We start from the raw sequence: 18,611 nt of genomic DNA on the forward strand, positions 1-18,611 counted from the left end.
ATGTTAAGTAAGCAAAGGGGTTGTGTGTGTAATAGGGACAGAATTAGGAACAGAATTAGGTGGTGGTCTTTGAACCCTTACTGCCTTGCTTTGATCCAATCAGAGCGATGCTTTTATCACATTGACCCTCTCATTATGTACATGACCCTGGCATTGGAGGAGTGCTCATGATGAATTAGCCTAGAACCGGCTAGGAATGGAGTGACCTGGCAGAGCCAAGGCTACAGAGGCCCTTGGGCAGACACTGCAGCTCAGGAACAAATCTAACATTTGAGAACTACAGAGGTCAGCCCGCAGTTTAGCCCTGACCTCCCACTAACGCCTAGAGAATGACAAAGCAGCAAAGAGATCTCCACCCATTCTCTTCTACCATCAGAAGCTGCTCACAAACAGCAGCAAATGTGGTTTGTGTGTGTGTGTGTGTGTGTGTGTGTGTGTGTGTGTGTGTGTGTGTGTGTGTGTGTATGTGTGTGTGAGAGAGCCTGTGAAACGAACGGTGGGAGAAGCTTGAGTTACCCGTTAGCCCTACCTGTCAGCCCGTGGGTGTGTGTGTGTGTGTGTGTGTGTGTGTGTGTGTGTGTGTGTGTGTGTGTGTGTGTGTGCGTGTGTGTGTGTGTGTGATACATTTCAAAGGCAATAGGGTTTCTCTCTACCTGGGTTGCATAAACCAGGCAGGATATTTAAACAGGATTATCTGAAGGAATAAGGTGTGAGATGCAAGATGCCGCCGTGCTGAAAAATTCCATTTGTCAGATCACTGGGTTTCATGAATACTTAAGAATGAAAAAATCAACTGCTGCCTATCCCAGACTAATTACACTTGTAATACACAGTGAGGCATAAGAAAAGTAAATATATGCACTTAATTTAAAGAAAGAGAAATGCTTTGAATTCCAATAATGCATACATTTGCAGGATCATAGCACTTTCTTATACTAACCAGAGAGCTGGATGTTGGAGCGGCTAGGATTACTTGGGTATGTCACATCCCAAATGAATGACCCAAGGATGAATTTTGCTCTAGTTTCCTTGAGCTATTTTTGCAAACCTTCTGAAAATGTATTAGCTGTATTTAGGAATGTGTCTTATGTTGCTTAAATCTATAGGAATGAGTACAGTAATCTACAACTGGTCATAACCGGCCAAACCATGTAGAGAGAATGCTGACCTATTACATATGTTTGAGTAACATTTCATAAGGATCCTAGATAACTCTTTTAGACCACACAATAAACTGTTGGCAAAAGTTCACTGTGAACAGATGTGTGTTGCTATTACAATTTTACATTTACACATTTTCTGAAATCCTAATTTGAGATCTGCATGTGCAACTCAATGTTCGGCCGCAAATCTGTCATTGATTTCAATACGTGATTTACCTGAAAGTCAGAGTTAGGTGCGCGGATGTCAAGTAAGGATTTCGGCCATAATGAATACAAGAGGACTATTTCCCAGCATGCTCTCTGTAGTCTCTTTCATGGTTAAGTCTAAAAAAGGAATTTCAACTTAGCATCATGAAAGTTGCTATGTTGTGGTGTTCAATATATCATTATACATTGCCCAGACCTTGCCATGACATTCATGCATTTTTACGCAATATGCTTGTGGTCTCCCAACTTCAAGTGAAAGATTATTAGGATCAGATATGACGCTAATGCAAACAACTGCCTTAAAAATCAATGGCGCTCCTAAGCTCCAGTGAGTAATTATTTTTGTGATTAGTATTGATTAGGAGAGGGGCTGTGTCAGGTTTCCATTTTATTGGTAGAAGAGTTCTAAGACACTTCACACAGTGCTGGAGATGATTGTGTCTTCTCAAACAAGAGGATTTTTCAATAATGTACATCATGAAGTTCAATCAAAACTCATTGCCATTGGAGGCAGCACTCTCCTATTGTATGTAGCAGAGAAAAACTGAAATGGAATTGTGAAATCTGGTCAATAGATTTTTTTAGCTACAACTGTTATCACTTCACTTGGACATAATTTATTCATAGACAATACGACAATCAACAATGTACACACTTACATTCTTTTCAAGGTGTGTACAGACCTCCCATCAATGTCATGTGGTTATGTCCTATCACAAATTAAAATGTCATCAGGCTATAAACACCAAGGACACGTACAGATGAGCTATAAAAAATAAAAAAAAGTTGTGCTGTTGTGCTTGCCATAGTGCCGTAGTTGCCCTGTGGCATTGTATTGGCCTTTGATTCTGAAGGCATATTAGACAACTTTACTCATGTTCTCAATTTGACTTGTCAATAAACCGATCATCAGTCACTGCAAGGTCCTGTCCACTTTAGCTCTTCTGCTCCCTTTTCTATTTCACATACAGTACACACACACACACACACACACACACACACACACACACACACACTTACACTAAAATACTGTCTGAAACATGCTTGTGGTACATGCTTGCGTGTGTGCCTGTGTGTGTGTGTGTGTGTGTGTGTGTGTGTGTGTGTGTGTGTGTGTGTGTGTGTGTGTGTGTGTGTGTGTGTGTGTGTGTGTGTGTGTGTGCGTACGCACATTCTTTCTCATTTTTCTCACAGTCCACGGCTATGCTGGAGGGAGAAAATAAGGCCTAGATCAGTAAGACAAGTGAGTGATCTACAGTTTTTACTGAGACAGATTGTCTGCAAGGTTGCAGAGATTAGTCACATCTGGGGCTTTTAAGAATGCTGCAAATTGTGGCCTTTCTTTAACGTGGGTGATAAGGCATTAAATGAAGGGAGCCTCCTTATCAGCCCAGTGCTACCCATAAATCACAATTGCCTGCTCCCCTCCTGTACCCCTGGTGGTTCCTATCTGCATCCTGGGGCTTGGGAGATCCCACCACCACACAACAATCACACCATTTGCCTCCTAATTCATCGTCCACACAGGCAGTGTATTATAACCTTCCTCCATATGTCTGCCTCTCTAACGCTGCCTCTCCCACTTTTTTCTCCCTCTCCCTCTGTCTCTCGTTGTGTGTATTCTCAAGTCTTCAAAGGGGGAATCGTTCTCCCTTCGAGTGCTATCAGACTTTAATCCAGAGAAAAACACTGACACTTCAGTACCAATTCAAATGAATGGGATGTGAAAACAGCATTTAATGGGATATTGTCCTCCTTTTGTCTTATTCAAACCAAAAGAAAAATAGAGTGGATAGCATGAGCTTTAATGAGCTTGTGTAAGTGATTCAAACATTTAATTATTTCTTTCTTTCTCAGTAATTAAAGGGTTCTGCCAGTAGTATTTTTGTTTGTAATTTTTTGACTTCTCCAATTCCTTTGAGCCCAGATCATCAATATGTATTGTTTCAGATCTTGAGAACATAAACAATTATTCGAATGCTTTGTTTTCCATGATTTACTTTTCTCAGTGCTGACTGATAGTAAGATATTTTCAAGTCGCGGGATGTGGGGCCTCATGTAAATGACTAGTACTCAGTGTGAAGGCATGACACCATCGTAGGTTGGATATTGTAGGTGTGCATTCTCTTAAGGGTTGCTTAAAACAAAATAGCAAGTGTTTTTTCTCACACTGAGGTGGGTGTGTCCTCCCTGACAGGGGACTTGGGTACAGTACCTCCTCCTCTCACCATGTCAGTGAACTCATCAGTTGGGCTGGTAGCGTGGCAGGTGACAGGTCATTACAGAGGCATGAAAAGTTCATGGCAACGGCAGGGATGATGGAAGACTTGGCCTGGGTGAAGGGAGGAAAGGCTTGGGCCAGTGCCGTGTTGTTGAAGGCCTAACTGGAGACAGATTAAGGACTGTGCATTTATCTCTGCTTGTAAATGAGCGACTGGCCAGTGTTGTTACTGCCAGACCAGGGTATTGGAACAAGAGGATTAAGATGCTATCAGAGAATGCAGTGCCTGCAGGCACTCTGAAGATTATTAGGCATGGGGAAAAAAAGTGTTGACAAACAATCAAGGGGTTATTAAGCATTAATTATATGCTAAGCTAACTCTCTCCCTGACCCATAAAAACCAAGCTTATGAGACCTTTGGGGTTCAGCGTCCCTTTATCAAGGTCAGAAGTCATCAGTTGACACTGGTTAGCTCAGGTCAGTTTTTATTCAATGGACTAGCCATGTTTCTTCTTTGAGCACATCAGGCTTTCCTTTATTGCTTTGGTTCTTCCTCTATTCACAACTGACAAAAGTAAACACACACAACTTGGCCTATTGAGTTTGATGATATTTATCAACACTTCATACTGCCATACTGTAGATGCCAACAAAATGTGTGCTCATACATATGCATTATGAATGGATTGTAACACAAATTTGTGTTGCCTTTCATGGCCACACTCCACATTAAGTTGCTATTACTGTATGCCTGTGTAACTAATAACGCTGTAATAACTCTTGTAACAACATGGTACAGTATTATCATGCTGTTACATAGCTATTTAGTTATAACCTAGTGATAGAGATGGGTTATTACATTTATGTTATGACACAGTAAAATAGAAACTTTCCTTTTTTATTGATAGCTAAAAGGTAATTACTGAATTACTATGAAACAATCGCATGTTATTACTAGAGTAAATAATTACACCATTACTGCACGGGTGTAGAGCAACTCTATGTAAAGTGACACCAGTATTATAGGAAATTAGTATGATGTAGGCCTCATTCCCAAAAAGTTGTGATGAATACTATTATGAATAAATATACAAAGCACACAGATCTCTTTGCAGTCTCTCTGCATTTGACAAAGGCAAGTGAAAACATGTAGTGTCCGCCGTCGCCTTTTCGAGTAGAATTCAAATGTTAGCCTAACCTTTAGCAAAGCTCAACCGTATTTTCATACCCCTTCTCTCCAAAGCAAGATGAAACAAACCGGAGAGCAAGCAATTTTATTGTTCAGTGGTATCTTTAATTGTGATGAAAAAAGGATTATGTAGATTTCTGTAAGCCTCCCTGACAAGACATATTTCAAAGTAAATGGGCCATAGAACAGGAATATGTGTCAGTGTTGGGGGCTTAGTGGAACGTCTTCTCAATAATAGGGTAATCCCAGAGTCTAGGGATCCCTCATTTACCCTCTCTGCCAAGAGGAGATGTGTACTGGTCTCTCATTATAGCCTCTGGTCTCCACGCAAAGAATGGAAGGTATTGAGTTGGGAGAGATGGGGTGAGTTACCCAAATACAATGTAAGGTGATTTGGGACCTAGTAAAATGCATTGTATTATTATTATTATTGTGTTGTTGTTATCATTATTATCATAATTAATATTATATTATCATAATTATCATCATGGTCCCCATTATCCTCATATTCATCATCATCATCATCATCATCATCATCATGATGCCCTATTGTACTCAAGCCAAATATCAAGTCTTTTAAAGCTATTCAGATCTCAAAGATGATTCGATGAAGGTTCTGCAGGTAACTGATTTGAAAAGGCATGTTTTAAAACTTGGGAAATACAGTAGATAATGTACTTCAACACCATGAAACAGTGTTTCAACAAACAGATACATGACAGCCTACATTTAATAAACCATGCCACAGCGATCATTGTTTGAAATGGGCATATCAGCATGTCCACGTGTTGCCTCAAGGGCAAGATGTATGTGGACATCTCCAATTTTGAAATGGCAAAAAAAGAAATGCAGTTGATGCAAAGCAGAGGTCAACCCCCTGATGTATATCTAAGATTTGCGAAGGATTTCTTCCTGTGACTGGGATCAAACAAAGATTGGGAAAATGGGAATGAAAAGGAGGCTGTGTGATTTCTGTAAAGGATAAACAAAGACTAAAACTAATTACTGCTGGAGGTCAGCACTCCAAATGCATATTCAAAAGCGCAGGGCGTCGCAGTAAATTTATGGCAGTCACACTTATTTAGCGACCTGAATAGGCAATTTCGCAGCGAATCTGGAGAGAAAGGGGACATGAAAAGTTGTGAAGAATTGATGATGGACTCCTTGAGAGTGAGCAAAATAAAATTGACCATGAAATCTGGAGCTTGGAATTAAATTGGTTGGAAGCAGAGAGGAAAAAGAAAGGTGCAAGGTTCAACACATAAAACTTTCTTTGTGCAAATGCCAAGGTTAATTTGCACATCAGTTAAATAGATAATTAAATGAGAGAGGATCTGTTTGGAGGAAGGGATCCTTAATAAGGACATATTTATCCTTCAGAGTGGTATATGTAGGACAGCTCTGCTGGTTATGGAGACTGCTGTAGACTTTAGCTAAACGTGGCTTCAAGGTATGTTTTATTTCTTGCTTGATGCCTTTAAGATAGGTAGTAAGCCTTTTCAGGTGGTCACACATAGCTGATGTGTGGCCTAGTTAGACCAGATGTGTTACTGAGAAGGTCACTAAGAAAGAGATATTTCCCTGCTTGTTCTGTAGCACTAAGTAGAGATTGTATGCTTATGCACTACTGAGTTGTTGAGCAGTAAGTGGACCTCTAATGGCTCCTTAATGTAGTGGGGTTCTAAGTGTTATTACTGGCCTTCACTATTATCATGAAGCTGTGATTTAATCTGCATTTACCGAATAATTAAAATGACTCAGTGTCAGTTACATTTGTACAGTTTACAAACATGTTGTTGATTTACACTTTTGACTGGAAACACAATTGTAGCTTTAAGAAAACAGATTGTAGCTTTAAGATCAATAACCATGTATTGCATAGCTTGGATCAGATTGTGTTTTGAATGTCTAAGGTCAACTTCTTGCAGATATCATGATCCGTACACTAGATTCACCTCTGCCATTTAAACAAATTGATTGCTGTTATAGTGAGAAAAGGCTTGCTTCCGCCTGGAGTAACTGGATGTGTTGAAAAGCCCTATTTCAGGAATTTAGTACACACTTCTCTGTATTATGGTTCCAACCTCATCCATGCCTGGAGGATTCCGACAAATATGCTAGCTAGCAATCAAGTTATGAGAGTCAAGTCAAGGTTAACTAGAGTCGAAAGTAGCAAACCAGCTACAGTAGGTTGGGTGAATTAGCGCATTTTGACTTTTTGAGCACTGTTCTCATTTGCAACTTGTAGGGCCGGGTTCCTGGACATAGATTAAGCCTAATAATAGACTAAAAGGCATCTTCAATGGAGATTCTCCATTGGTAGTGTGATTTAGTCCAGGACTAGGCTTAATCTATGTTCAGGAAACTGCTGTAAAGTTCAGCTTTTTTGTATATTGAGTGGAACTGGCAGACGACCAATGAAAATACCCTACTCTACTGACCTATAACACTCTTCAATCAGATGGTCTAATCAATAACTGTACAATTTCCACACACCTCTAATACATCCACGATGGTTGGCTAGAGAGACCTACTGTATACTTGGTTAAAGTGGCAGCTTTGTATACAATTGTATTCACCATTCTGTTCGTGGCATTGCAGTGCCCTGGGAGGCACTATGTACATCATGGTAATGGAAAACATATAAGGCCAAAACCTGCAGCCATTAAAATAGATTCACCAAAACCAATTGTAGAATATTAGCTTGGAAGTGACACAGAGGAACTGACAAGGCTTTTTAGTGGCGGATGGAGTTTCCCCACACCGTGAAATTTGGATACTTGGCAACTAAGAAAACAATTCTTGCTGGTACGTTGAGCAGCCATCCTCTTCGTGTTGAGGAAGTGAGGCTATGAGAGTGAGTGAGGGAGAGGGAGACTGTGAAGCCTCTTTAATTGCCTTCGGTCACCCACAACGGCGAAACGGGGCGCCACGCAGCTTAAAAAAGGAACCGGGCAGAGGGGCTGATAGATATTTTATCGTCCGAGTTAACGGTTAATGAATTCCCAAAGTGAAATCTGTCACTTCAAAAATAAAGAGGAAGGCAAATTAAAGAGAGATAGAGAGAGACGAGGGAAGAAAGGAACTGGAGAGGGTGACACAGTTTTAAAATGCCCTATCTTTTGGCCATCCCTGCTTTTCAATGGAATAAAGAAAACTCACCCTCTTTCTTCTCCTCTTTTCTTCCCCCACTTCTTCTTCTCTCCCTCCCATCCTCCTATCTCTCGCTCCCCTTTTCTCAAAAAAAAATTCTCATGAATGATTTATATGTGTCTTGTTATCAGCACCGATTTCTATAGACCCCAACGCATTCACCAAGACATTTGTGGCGTAATTGTTAATTTTAATGCCATAATGGCTTCAGATGGGAGCCCTGATTAGACATTTATTACACAATTAAATGAAACATACTCAAGAATCACAAAAGGCTTCCGTAATTATTTCAGGCCATTAATAAAATGGGCATTAAATTATATTGGACACAAAAGAGAAGTGAAATAGATTTCCATTGGAGCAATAGAGGCAGAGAGGGGTAATAGATCCTGCCTGAATTCACTATGAAATTAATTGTTGCCCGGCCTATTTCCACACACACTGGAATAAATGAATGAGAAAAGAGAGGAAGAGAAGAACGAGTTGGTGGCCGAGAGAGTGGGGAGGGGGGTTGCATTAAGAGCCTCTGATAAAACCCTTTTGTTTGACATCCTACAATGGACCCTAGATTCTAAAGAGAGAGGGGGGGGGGAGAGTGAGAGAGGGGAGAGAGAGAGAGAGAGAGTGAGAGAGAGAGAGAGAGAGAGAGAGAGAGAGAGAGAGAGAGAGAGAGAAGGGGAGGGGGGGTTATTGATTTTAATGGTAGTTGTGGATGTGGGGTTGCCATAGTCTATCATTTGCTCTTTTAAACTTGTGTTTCCCTCTGAATAAACATCTCAAAGATGGTGAGACATTCTTTTGGACGGGCATTAAGTACACAGTCCATCCCATATCAACTGAAGGAATGCAGAAAACAATGGTCTTTTTCAACTGTCAAGTGACAGAGGTCATAGCCACAGTATGGCCAACATGATGAGATTAATTTAAGACATTCACAAACGATTAGCCTATATGGCAGGTAGATGATTGACAATTTGATCATGCTGGGTATTTGACAAAATATATAATTATTGATACCGATTAGGTTTTATTCATACTGATTAGGTTTAAGAACTCTGTTAGACACAAATGCTATTTGCGTAGAGTTGATTACAGGGGAGGACTGGGAATTGACACTTACTATCTATCTTTTTTAAAGAAGAGTGCAGGGGGGGGGGGGCATTTTTTAAGAAAAGGCAACCATTTTAATAAAATTAGAGGAAAAATATCATATCACTTTTTAATAATAATGATATTAAGGACATTTAAATGTCCCAGAAAAATATAAACTACAACACAATTTTTGTTTTGTTTTACCAAAGAACATTTTTTATAACAACAATAGAAATGCATGAAAAAAACTAAATAAACAAAGGAAAAGGGAAAGGAACAGCATTTGTTTTTCATCTCCAAACAACAGACTGAAACACTTTAAAACATTTCAAAGCCAAATGCTTAGAAAATCACTTCTGAAAGCAGCTCCAATGGAAGGCCAAATAAAGCTGTGTCTTTTGAACTGCTGATCTATTGAGAACTACAATACAAGTGTAAAAGAAATGAAAACTGCTATCTCACTATATTATAACAGATCTCTTGGGGGAAATAATTAATCAACCCCTGATACCAATGTTTATATGAGTTTTACATCTAAATCAATTTATCTGCCTTCAAAAGCTTTCAGATCTTTTAATTGCCTCACTTTCATCGTTGCCCTTTCAGTTCCTGCATACTGTACCTATGATCGAGCCCCAGCACTGAGAACAGCCAGGCGTGCTGCAGCCTGTCCATTAAAGGGACTCGCTCCTCTCTTTCTCGTGCCAAGGTCTTGAAACGTTGCTGGAAACAAGAGTAGCAGAATAGCATTATTATAGCATTTATAGTGTAAAACAGTGGGTACTGTAGGCCTTACACCCGGAGCCAGAAATATTGTTTAATATCATCTTTCAATTTCATAATTTGTTTTATTACCTATTTCACTGGCACTCTCCTTCTGTTTTCTCTGAGCCCAGCACCATTGATGATACAAGCAGGCCTGTGAAGGGTTAAACAAGGGTAGGGTTGAGAGGCCAGTCAGACATGGGGAACCTTCATACAACCAGGCTTTCAGATGTAAGTAAGGCAGGGGTACACAAGAAACAGGATGTACATGCATGCTCTTGGGTTTTCCCACTGTTTATTAGCATAATTAGGATTATTCCACAGATTTACTCAATACTGCAAATAGAAATGGTTTTAAAATGAAAATGGTTTTGTTATTTGTATCCAAAAAAGAGCTCCAATTACACTCCTAAAATCGTATCAGGAATGACACAGCTTCTTGTGGGAGGCTGAGATTCCCCTGCAAAGAAGGCCAGCACTGAGAGAGCTTTTCTCTTAATGAAGGTCAGAAGAGAGTCACATCTTTCTTTTTTGTGATAATTTATCCCTATCTCCTGTTATCTCCGTCTTGCCCCTTTAATCCTAATTGTATTGTATAATTGTACGATGTGGGCCTCTTGGTCTCTGAAGTATTGCCCCCATCCTTTCATTATCACCGGATGCCTTGAACCTCTTTTAATTTCTATTCTGTTTTATTTCATTCAATCATTGTGTCTACCTTTCCACCCCATTTACTTTCTTCACGGCAGAAGCTTTAGTCGCAATGATTTTTATTCCACTATCAATGAAATATCCAGCAGCTATCATATTGTTAAAAGATTTGACCATGAGGATTGTACCCTTGTTTATATGTCTCAAGTTGGCAATATATCTCAGCAGACTACTCATTTCTGTTTTGATTATTTCCCAGCCTGTTATTGATGATCATTGATTGATACTCAGAAATGAAGTAGCGTAATTTGATCTCCAAATACAGTAGCAATACCATCTGTAGCAATAGATGGACTGGGTTCCATTTCTGGAACTCTTCCCAGACTGGTGGTGGAAAAGCTTGCAGTGAGGGGGGATGGGATTGACCTTCTTCAACTTCCCAAAAAGGTATTACGCTCATCACTTCGTCTGCTCCTAGAACTGTGCATGCTGCACAGGCTAATGACATTTCTTAAACATAGTTTTTGTAAACATATATTTTCGTAGGAGTTCCACAACTCTGCCTGCTGTGACAGCTGACTATAATCAATTTCCACAGTAGAGAATGATGGAGCCAAGGGACTTGGCCCGAACAAACATTAGAAATTTGAACATATGCAATAATGCAAGTAGTCAAGGAACAGAGGGCATATGTAGACAGGGCTAAGGGGAGGCAGTTGTCTGCAGCTCAGCCCCCCAACGTTGTCGGTTCTGGGAACTATGGAGTGGTTTACTGAAACTTTAAAAACTGTTACAGTGACACATGTTGGAGTTGTTGTGAGGGATGTCAGGACAATGAACTTATGACATTATATGTAAATGTGTATCTGTTTCTACTGAGGACCACATTGGAAAATAGTATTGTATAATACCTTAATGTTGTTATTCTCTGGAAGCAAATACTCACATCATTTGTCTTTTTAAAATAAAATCTATAAAATGTATCAATCAACCAATTGAGGTTTGAGGCTGGAGTACCCATGATTCATGCAGCTTGGTTATGCTGTGACCAAGTAATCAAATCAAAAGTTTGGGTGTTTGGGCCTATCTGGCACTAGCATTACATCATTCAGGATGCAACTTGCTCAAATTATATAGACTAGCTTTTGACACTGAAGAACAACATTTCCGGTAACAATTCCCAAGGTCTCTAAAGTTACCATTGGATATACACCTTTGAACATTTTGGAAAATGCACTAAGTGTAGTCTATTTAAATCATTGATTATTTGGGCTGAATTTGTATAGTGGTATTTTCAGATACCACTAATTGTCCCCATTACTAAAATCTGACTATATAATTGAACAAAAATAGGCTACTTTGGGTTTGCTGTAAGGGTAAATTTGGGATTAGAAAACATTCAATAAAGTTATAGAGGTGGAAACTTTATTCAAAACCTATATGGGCTCGGTTTCCGACAGCCTGTCAGCCAAGAACCAGTACTAAATAGGATGGAAATAGAATAAAAGGCATTGAAATGTCAACCCGGGTTTTTAAGAGTTTTGAGAGGGGCCGCAAGTTTGCAGTAAAGAAAGCCACTTACCGCTTCAGCACCATGGACAGTTACGGTAAGGGAGCTTACCTCTATGCACTCCACGGGATCCCAAGTAGGCTAACAGGCTCTTGGTAGCTACCCATTCACATTTTATGGACGATGGATGGACATATGTCCTTAGATAATCTCGGTTCTATAGTGTGTGTGTGTGTGTGTGTGTGTGTGTGTGTGTGTGTGTGTGTGTGTGTGTGTGTGTGTGTGCGTGCGTGCGTGCGTGCGTGCGTGCGTGCGTGCGTGCGTGTGTGTGTGTGTATAATAGTGGTTTAGAATCTTGACAGCAACACCCCTTATAGCTATAAGAAGGAGCACACTGAGATTAACGTTTACATGCATTTTAAGTCATCGTCTGTCATTCGCTTCTCAATGAACACTCGAATATAACACTGATATGATTTAAAGTTACAGCTGTATCCTCTGCCCAGATTGGACTTGGATTTGGAGGCATAAAGGTCTATAACTTTCTATAACTTCCAAAACATCTTTTAGAGATGCCAATACTGCAACATTTGTGTAATTAACCATTCTTAATCAAGTCAAAATGAACCCATATTAGATTTATCATGAAAGATTTGGAATTTCAAATTGGTCTATGTTTGAATTAGGCCTATACTGGAAAAAATGCCCCAACTGAGTTACTGACCGGGACCTGGTGACACTATTACAAACTACATTTTGAGGAATTCATACATTTTGTAGCCTATCAATTATATTTCTTGAGGATATGAGACAGAATAGCATTACTTATCTAGGTTTCGATAATGTACCCTAGATGTTTCATAACGGAGACTCTTGTTTTTTGTCATAACTTTTACATCGATAAAGTACATCGGCTAAGTGGGAGTATTCTCTCAATTTGAGTGGATAAAGGCATATAGAATAAGAATTATCGTTATATTCATTGCGTCTTGCATTCATTAATCGATCTCAGGTGCCTGTAAAATTAGCCGGCGCGTCCTATAAGTGATACAAGTTTTACATACATACAAGGTTACAGTACAAAGTGAACGATGACAGCACTTAGAACTTACTTATACGGTGAAGTACACATACATACCTTACTGTAGCCGCAGAATATCACGCTAGTCTTGAAGATGAGCTTTTCTGTAGCAATCTTCTTGTAGTAATCATCAGAGCGAGCACTTGCAATGCTGAGTCTGAAGGCGACATCACAACGCTACTGGCTATGCGATTGAGCATCATCTTAGAATTGTTGTGTTTTTACTGTATTTTAGAACGATTCCTTTCAAATTATTTAAGGTTTGATAAAAAATGGTGTATATATACAACAATATTAAAATGTATGGAATGAACTACACACGCATGCGTGTGCGCGGGCACAGAGAGAGAGAGAGAGAGAGAGAGAGAGAGAGAGAGAGAGAGAGAGAGAGAGAGAGAGAGGGGTGGGGGGGTGATCAGTTGTCGATGTTTCGGACTCTGTAGCCTTTATTTGACAAAGAATTATAGTTTCCGATAGGATTTTACCCCTTTCGCTACACCTAAACACACATGCAATCATCTAAAACCCCCTATTTCATTTTTCATTAGTCTAGCCCTTGCCCCCAATAACGGTCTCTTAACTATTGACACATATCTCGTCATGGCTGATTTCACAAATCGTACTTAGTATTACATTGAGCATATGATCTCCTCTAAAAGGGACGTTGACTGCATGAATACTATGTGCCCTAATAGTTTCTGTTAATTCCTACTGTAATTTATATTTGCAACGATTTGAAGGTCCACGGATTTCAAGCTGCATTGCTTTCAAAACGCTGGGGAGCGATGTGGTTTTAAATGGAGTGTAGCGAGCATAGAGGTAATGGCACGCAAAAGCTGAATAGATATAACCATCAACATCAAATAGGCTATACAAGAGTCTTCATTAATTTCACCTTTAAGATATTCTACGTTTTAGATGTTTTACTTTGCATGTGGCCCACTTTGAAACTGGATAGATGGCCAAAAACTGCAAGAGATCAGTTGATTGTCGCCAGTGATATAATATAATATATAGGCTATCTTTATACAGATTACAGTATAGGGGGGAGAGAGAGAGAGATAGAGAGAGAAAAGAGAGTGAGAGAGAGAGAGAGAGAGAGAGAGAAAGAGAGAGAGAGAGAGAGAGGTTACGGCCGTCAAAAAAGATGTAGCCCTATATGCTTTGGGAGATACTTGAATGACTGAATTCCTGTGGTTTTGCTTCACTCCATAAACTTTCTTTCAGTGAATGGCCATACAATGTCTTATGTATGATCCTGATTAAGATGACATTGACTGGCAAAACATCGGTCAACTCTATATTTAGGTTTAAATGGTCAGCCGTTGAGTAGGCTAGATCGGATTACAAAAATACCAGTATACTATTATGCCGTTTCTTGCTCTCTTCAATAAATTGTGCTTGTTTCATTCTTGAGGCATACGTGCGAAAGCCATCTCGTCAGGAACCACTCAGGCCTGCATATCATTTAATAATCACAATTTAAGGAGTCATATATTAAAGTCCTTTAGCCTGGGGGTTATTAAACAGTGATCCTTATAAACAGAACCATTTGCATGTTAAACCTCACTGCGTGTCGCCTTTCAACAAATCAGATTATTGAATTGTTATATATTACAATTAATATTTAAATGTGAAATGTTTACAGGCAACATTTGTCTAAATGTTTAGAATTGCATAGACTTGAGGAAGGTATTCAAAGCATGCTTGGGGTTTGTTCTGGACACAATGGAATCACCCACGTAATTATGCTACATTGATTCGATATCATTCGCATAGGCCTATAGCCTACTGTATAACGTTTTATTTTTAAGAGTACCATATTACTGTTTGTGCGTCAATGTACAACAAGATCTTGAATTTCAAATAAATAGATGTTCCACGGGCATGTTACAAGGTTGCTTTGCGACGAGATACAGCGGCAAAACAAGTGCAAGCTCCAACCAAGCTCCCTTGGGATAATTGGACAATTGTTCTCATTGAATACATATTGGCCTAAGGACAATGTAACGGACAACACTGGAAAACGTTTACAGGGGGTACTGGTGTGTTTTCTTTTAAAATGTCTATTTTATGTTTGCCGTAATGTATCACATTTGTTGAGTTAAATGTACAGTATATTTAGCTATATATGTGTCTTTTGCTCCACAATAACTTTATTTACTAAACTAGATAAGCCTGTACCAAAAAGTTGACAAATATAAGTAAATGTCTATTAGAAAACACATGTTTGTGAATAGGAATCTGGATATGGCTGACATAGAATAAACGCTTGCCCGAAGTGATGCAATAGCATTGAATATTTATTTTAATTTTATTATCGATTCCTTTGAATTTTTCCTATAGCCTATACTTTTGTACAGCCTGCCAATGCAGGCTTCACTCTCGTATTTCACTCCTTTGGATTAACAGGAGTCAGGTTTTATTGCAAAGAGGTTGAAGGTCTATGTTTGTAACGTTTCAACTAAATGGATTCGGGGAGGGAATAGAGTAACCTCTTTTCCTCCCCAATCTTTGTTTATTTAGTAATATACATATTTTCGTGAAGGTATTATGCCGGTCTCTGTGCTGATTGGGCGCTCAGGTTGGCGAGTGAACGCCCTGCGATTATGTCAGATTGCGTGCAGACCAAACCAGCCCAGCCTTTGAACTTCACCGCTTTTGGCTCTCATTCACACGCTTCCCCTCATTTCCAAGCCAGGTGCTTCGCAAGACGAGAAACCTCTAAGAAAAAAGACAACACTTTACGACTCTTCGACCGTGGAACTTCGCTTCACCTCGGTGGATTTTTGTCCGTGTTGCTGTTTTCCACCTAGCAAGGTTTAGAAAAAGACAGTAGTTGGACTTATAGCGAACGTTTCCTTAACTCGGAAAATTGGCCAATGGATTTTTGATGCTGTTTTTAGACTCCGTCTCAAGCATTAAATAAGTGGCATGATCTGTGTCTGCCAGTTAGACAGGTGAATATTTTTTTCTCGGTTGATTTTAGAACTTTTTCTCGTTATTCTAATTTGGGATAAAAGTGCTGTCTGAAAATGTCAAAGCCTGTAGATCACATCAAGAGACCTATGAATGCATTCATGGTTTGGTCCCGGGGCCAGAGGAGGAAAATGGCACAAGAGAATCCCAAAATGCATAACTCAGAAATAAGCAAAAGACTTGGCGCAGAGTGGAAGCTGCTTTCAGAATCTGAAAAGCGACCGTACATCGACGAGGCAAAGAGGCTGCGAGCACAGCACATGAAAGAACACCCTGACTATAAGTACAGACCCAGGCGCAAACCCAAGAATTTACTTAAGAAAGACAGGTACGTTTTTCCTTTGCCTTACCTTGGGGACACGGATCACTTGAAAGGACTACCTATGTCAGGCGCGGACTCTCTTTTGAGCGCATCAGAGAAAGCCAGAGCGTTCATGCCACCGACGTCGTTACCGTACTCATTTCTTGACCCGAGTCAGTTCAGCTCCAGCGCACTTCAGAAGATGACAGAGATGCCCCACACGTTGACCACCAGCACTTTGCCATACTCCTCTTTAGGATATCAGAACGGCGCATTCGGCAGTTTGGGTTGCCATAGCCAGCATACCCACACCCACCCGTCGCCCACAAACCCGGGGTATGTCGTGCCCTGTAACTGTACCGCCTGGTCGGCATCAAGTTTACAGCCCCCGGTTGCCTACATACTTTTTCCAGGTATGACCAAGACTGGGATAGACCCATATTCATCAGCACATGCCACTGCTATGTAACGCGCAAGGCTGACTTCTCTTTTAAAACGTAACTTGAATACAGCAATGCATGTATATATGGACAGTGCGCCAAAAAAGAGACATGAAAAGTAATTGCCTTGGACTTACGAGCAAAACGGGCAAAAACTTCTAACAAGATCTAACAAGACGTTCTTGACCTCAGCATGGAACTGGGAATAGATGTAAGGCAGGTGCCCTGTGAACTGTAAGAATTGTAAATGTTATAACGTTTATTAATGGCTACCGGAAAAGGAGGCCTTTAACTTTATTTATTATGTACATTTTAATGCTATGATAATTTTGTTTTGATTATTGATATTATTATTCTTTTATTTTCAAATTTGGCTTGCACAATTTACGATTAGCCTTCTTGTTTCCTGTATAATGTATAGCATTTTGGCAGTCTGAATTTTCAGATGGTAGCCTATTGATAGGGTCAAATTAGGACCTCTTGAGTTGAATAAATATACGGGTTATATTGTTTATATTTATCGAACTGGCACATACAACAAGACAGTATATTTAAAATAACAAATGAAAAAAAATTATAATTTAATATGTTTAATTTTGCATTTTTCCTGTGGTTCAGTGCTAATAGTCACAAGTCATTTTTGTTTTGAGGAATTACTTCTATTTGAAGTTGAGCAGTTAATGTTGTATTTTTTATCTAAGATGGTCATTTAAAATCTGTCATGTTATGGAAAGGAAAATGTATCTCGAAGGGTTATACCTCGGTTCTTTGTTCAACTGTCGAGCAAAGACGTTTTGAATAAAGACAATCTGTCTTCAAAAATATTAAATTCCTGTATGGTTATATGATTGCAATTTTGTCATTGTAAGGGTCACACTCAGCATTGTTATCAAAATCTTGAGACGTATCAGAAGATCTTTAAAACAAAGTAGGCTACACATATTGTGCAATATCTGACATGTTATTTAACTCACTCTGAGTCATGTAATAAGAAAGCATGCTATGTTCATTTATTTGGGGTAGGCTACATTTTATAGACCTGTAGGCTACAGCATGAACATGTTCAATAAGCAGTTGAAATGGACTTCGTTGAAAGCCGACTGCAAATAAGAGATTTTGCGAGAACAACAAATAATAGCCATCCTAGACATGGCCTAACGGTGACCGTTTCCCTCTTAACAATTAACTGCGTCATTTGATTGCAGTAGGGTTTAGGGAAAAGTTGCAGGTGTCCGTCTGGAACCAATAGGCCCAAGTGTAGGTGTGTGTGTGTGTGTGTGTGGGGGGGGGGTCCTTTTTACAACAACCTCAAATTAATATGACCAGGTGTCAAAAGCATAATAGGTCTACCTAGTTTTAAGTTTGACATTCTTAAAGAAATTACCTTTTCTTGGCCACGTGAAATAACCTGTCTAGCACTTCGAGGACTTGAGCCCACCTGGTGTAGACTAACCCGGACTGACTGCGTGTCACTTCTCATAGTGTTGCTCATAAATTGCCATGAAACCAAATTATGGCCATGGCCTCTGTAAATACTACTGGTGCCTTCGCATCAATCCAGTTATTAATAACTATTCATGATAGGTAGGGCTATAGCCTTAGACATGCAATCTCACAATTTAATCCTTATGATGATTGATCTCTTTTTAATGTGTGGCCGAGAAGTTATCAAGCTTCTGTATTCATGTCCTTTCAAACAAATAGCTTCCGCAATTTGGCTGCGATGCCTGTGTTTTTAAACTGGTTGCACCATGTTCATTGCATTAAGGTGTGTATACTCTTCAGTGACACTGAAATGAACTGATTGCGGTCGTTGATGTTTGAATGTGCATGAGAGGCATCCCCTTAAGGGATTCCGC

General features: G+C 39.7%; 1 protein-coding gene across 1 annotated transcript; it reads left to right on the plus strand.

The window, feature by feature from the left end:
* The first annotated feature begins 15,740 nt into the window (after positions 1 to 15,740).
* Positions 15,741 to 17,080, plus strand: sox14 (SRY-box transcription factor 14). The gene has a single exon (XM_083672485.1). It carries the CDS (start codon positions 16,068 to 16,070, stop codon positions 16,779 to 16,781), a length of 714 nt encoding a protein of 237 aa, XP_083528611.1. The 5' UTR covers positions 15,741 to 16,067; the 3' UTR covers positions 16,782 to 17,080.
* Positions 17,081 to 18,611: the final 1,531 nt, after the last annotated feature.

The sequence above is a fragment of the Argentina silus genome (genome assembly GCF_951799395.1).
Source record: "Argentina silus genome assembly, chromosome: 6".
Classification (NCBI taxonomy): domain Eukaryota; kingdom Metazoa; phylum Chordata; class Actinopteri; order Argentiniformes; family Argentinidae; genus Argentina; species Argentina silus.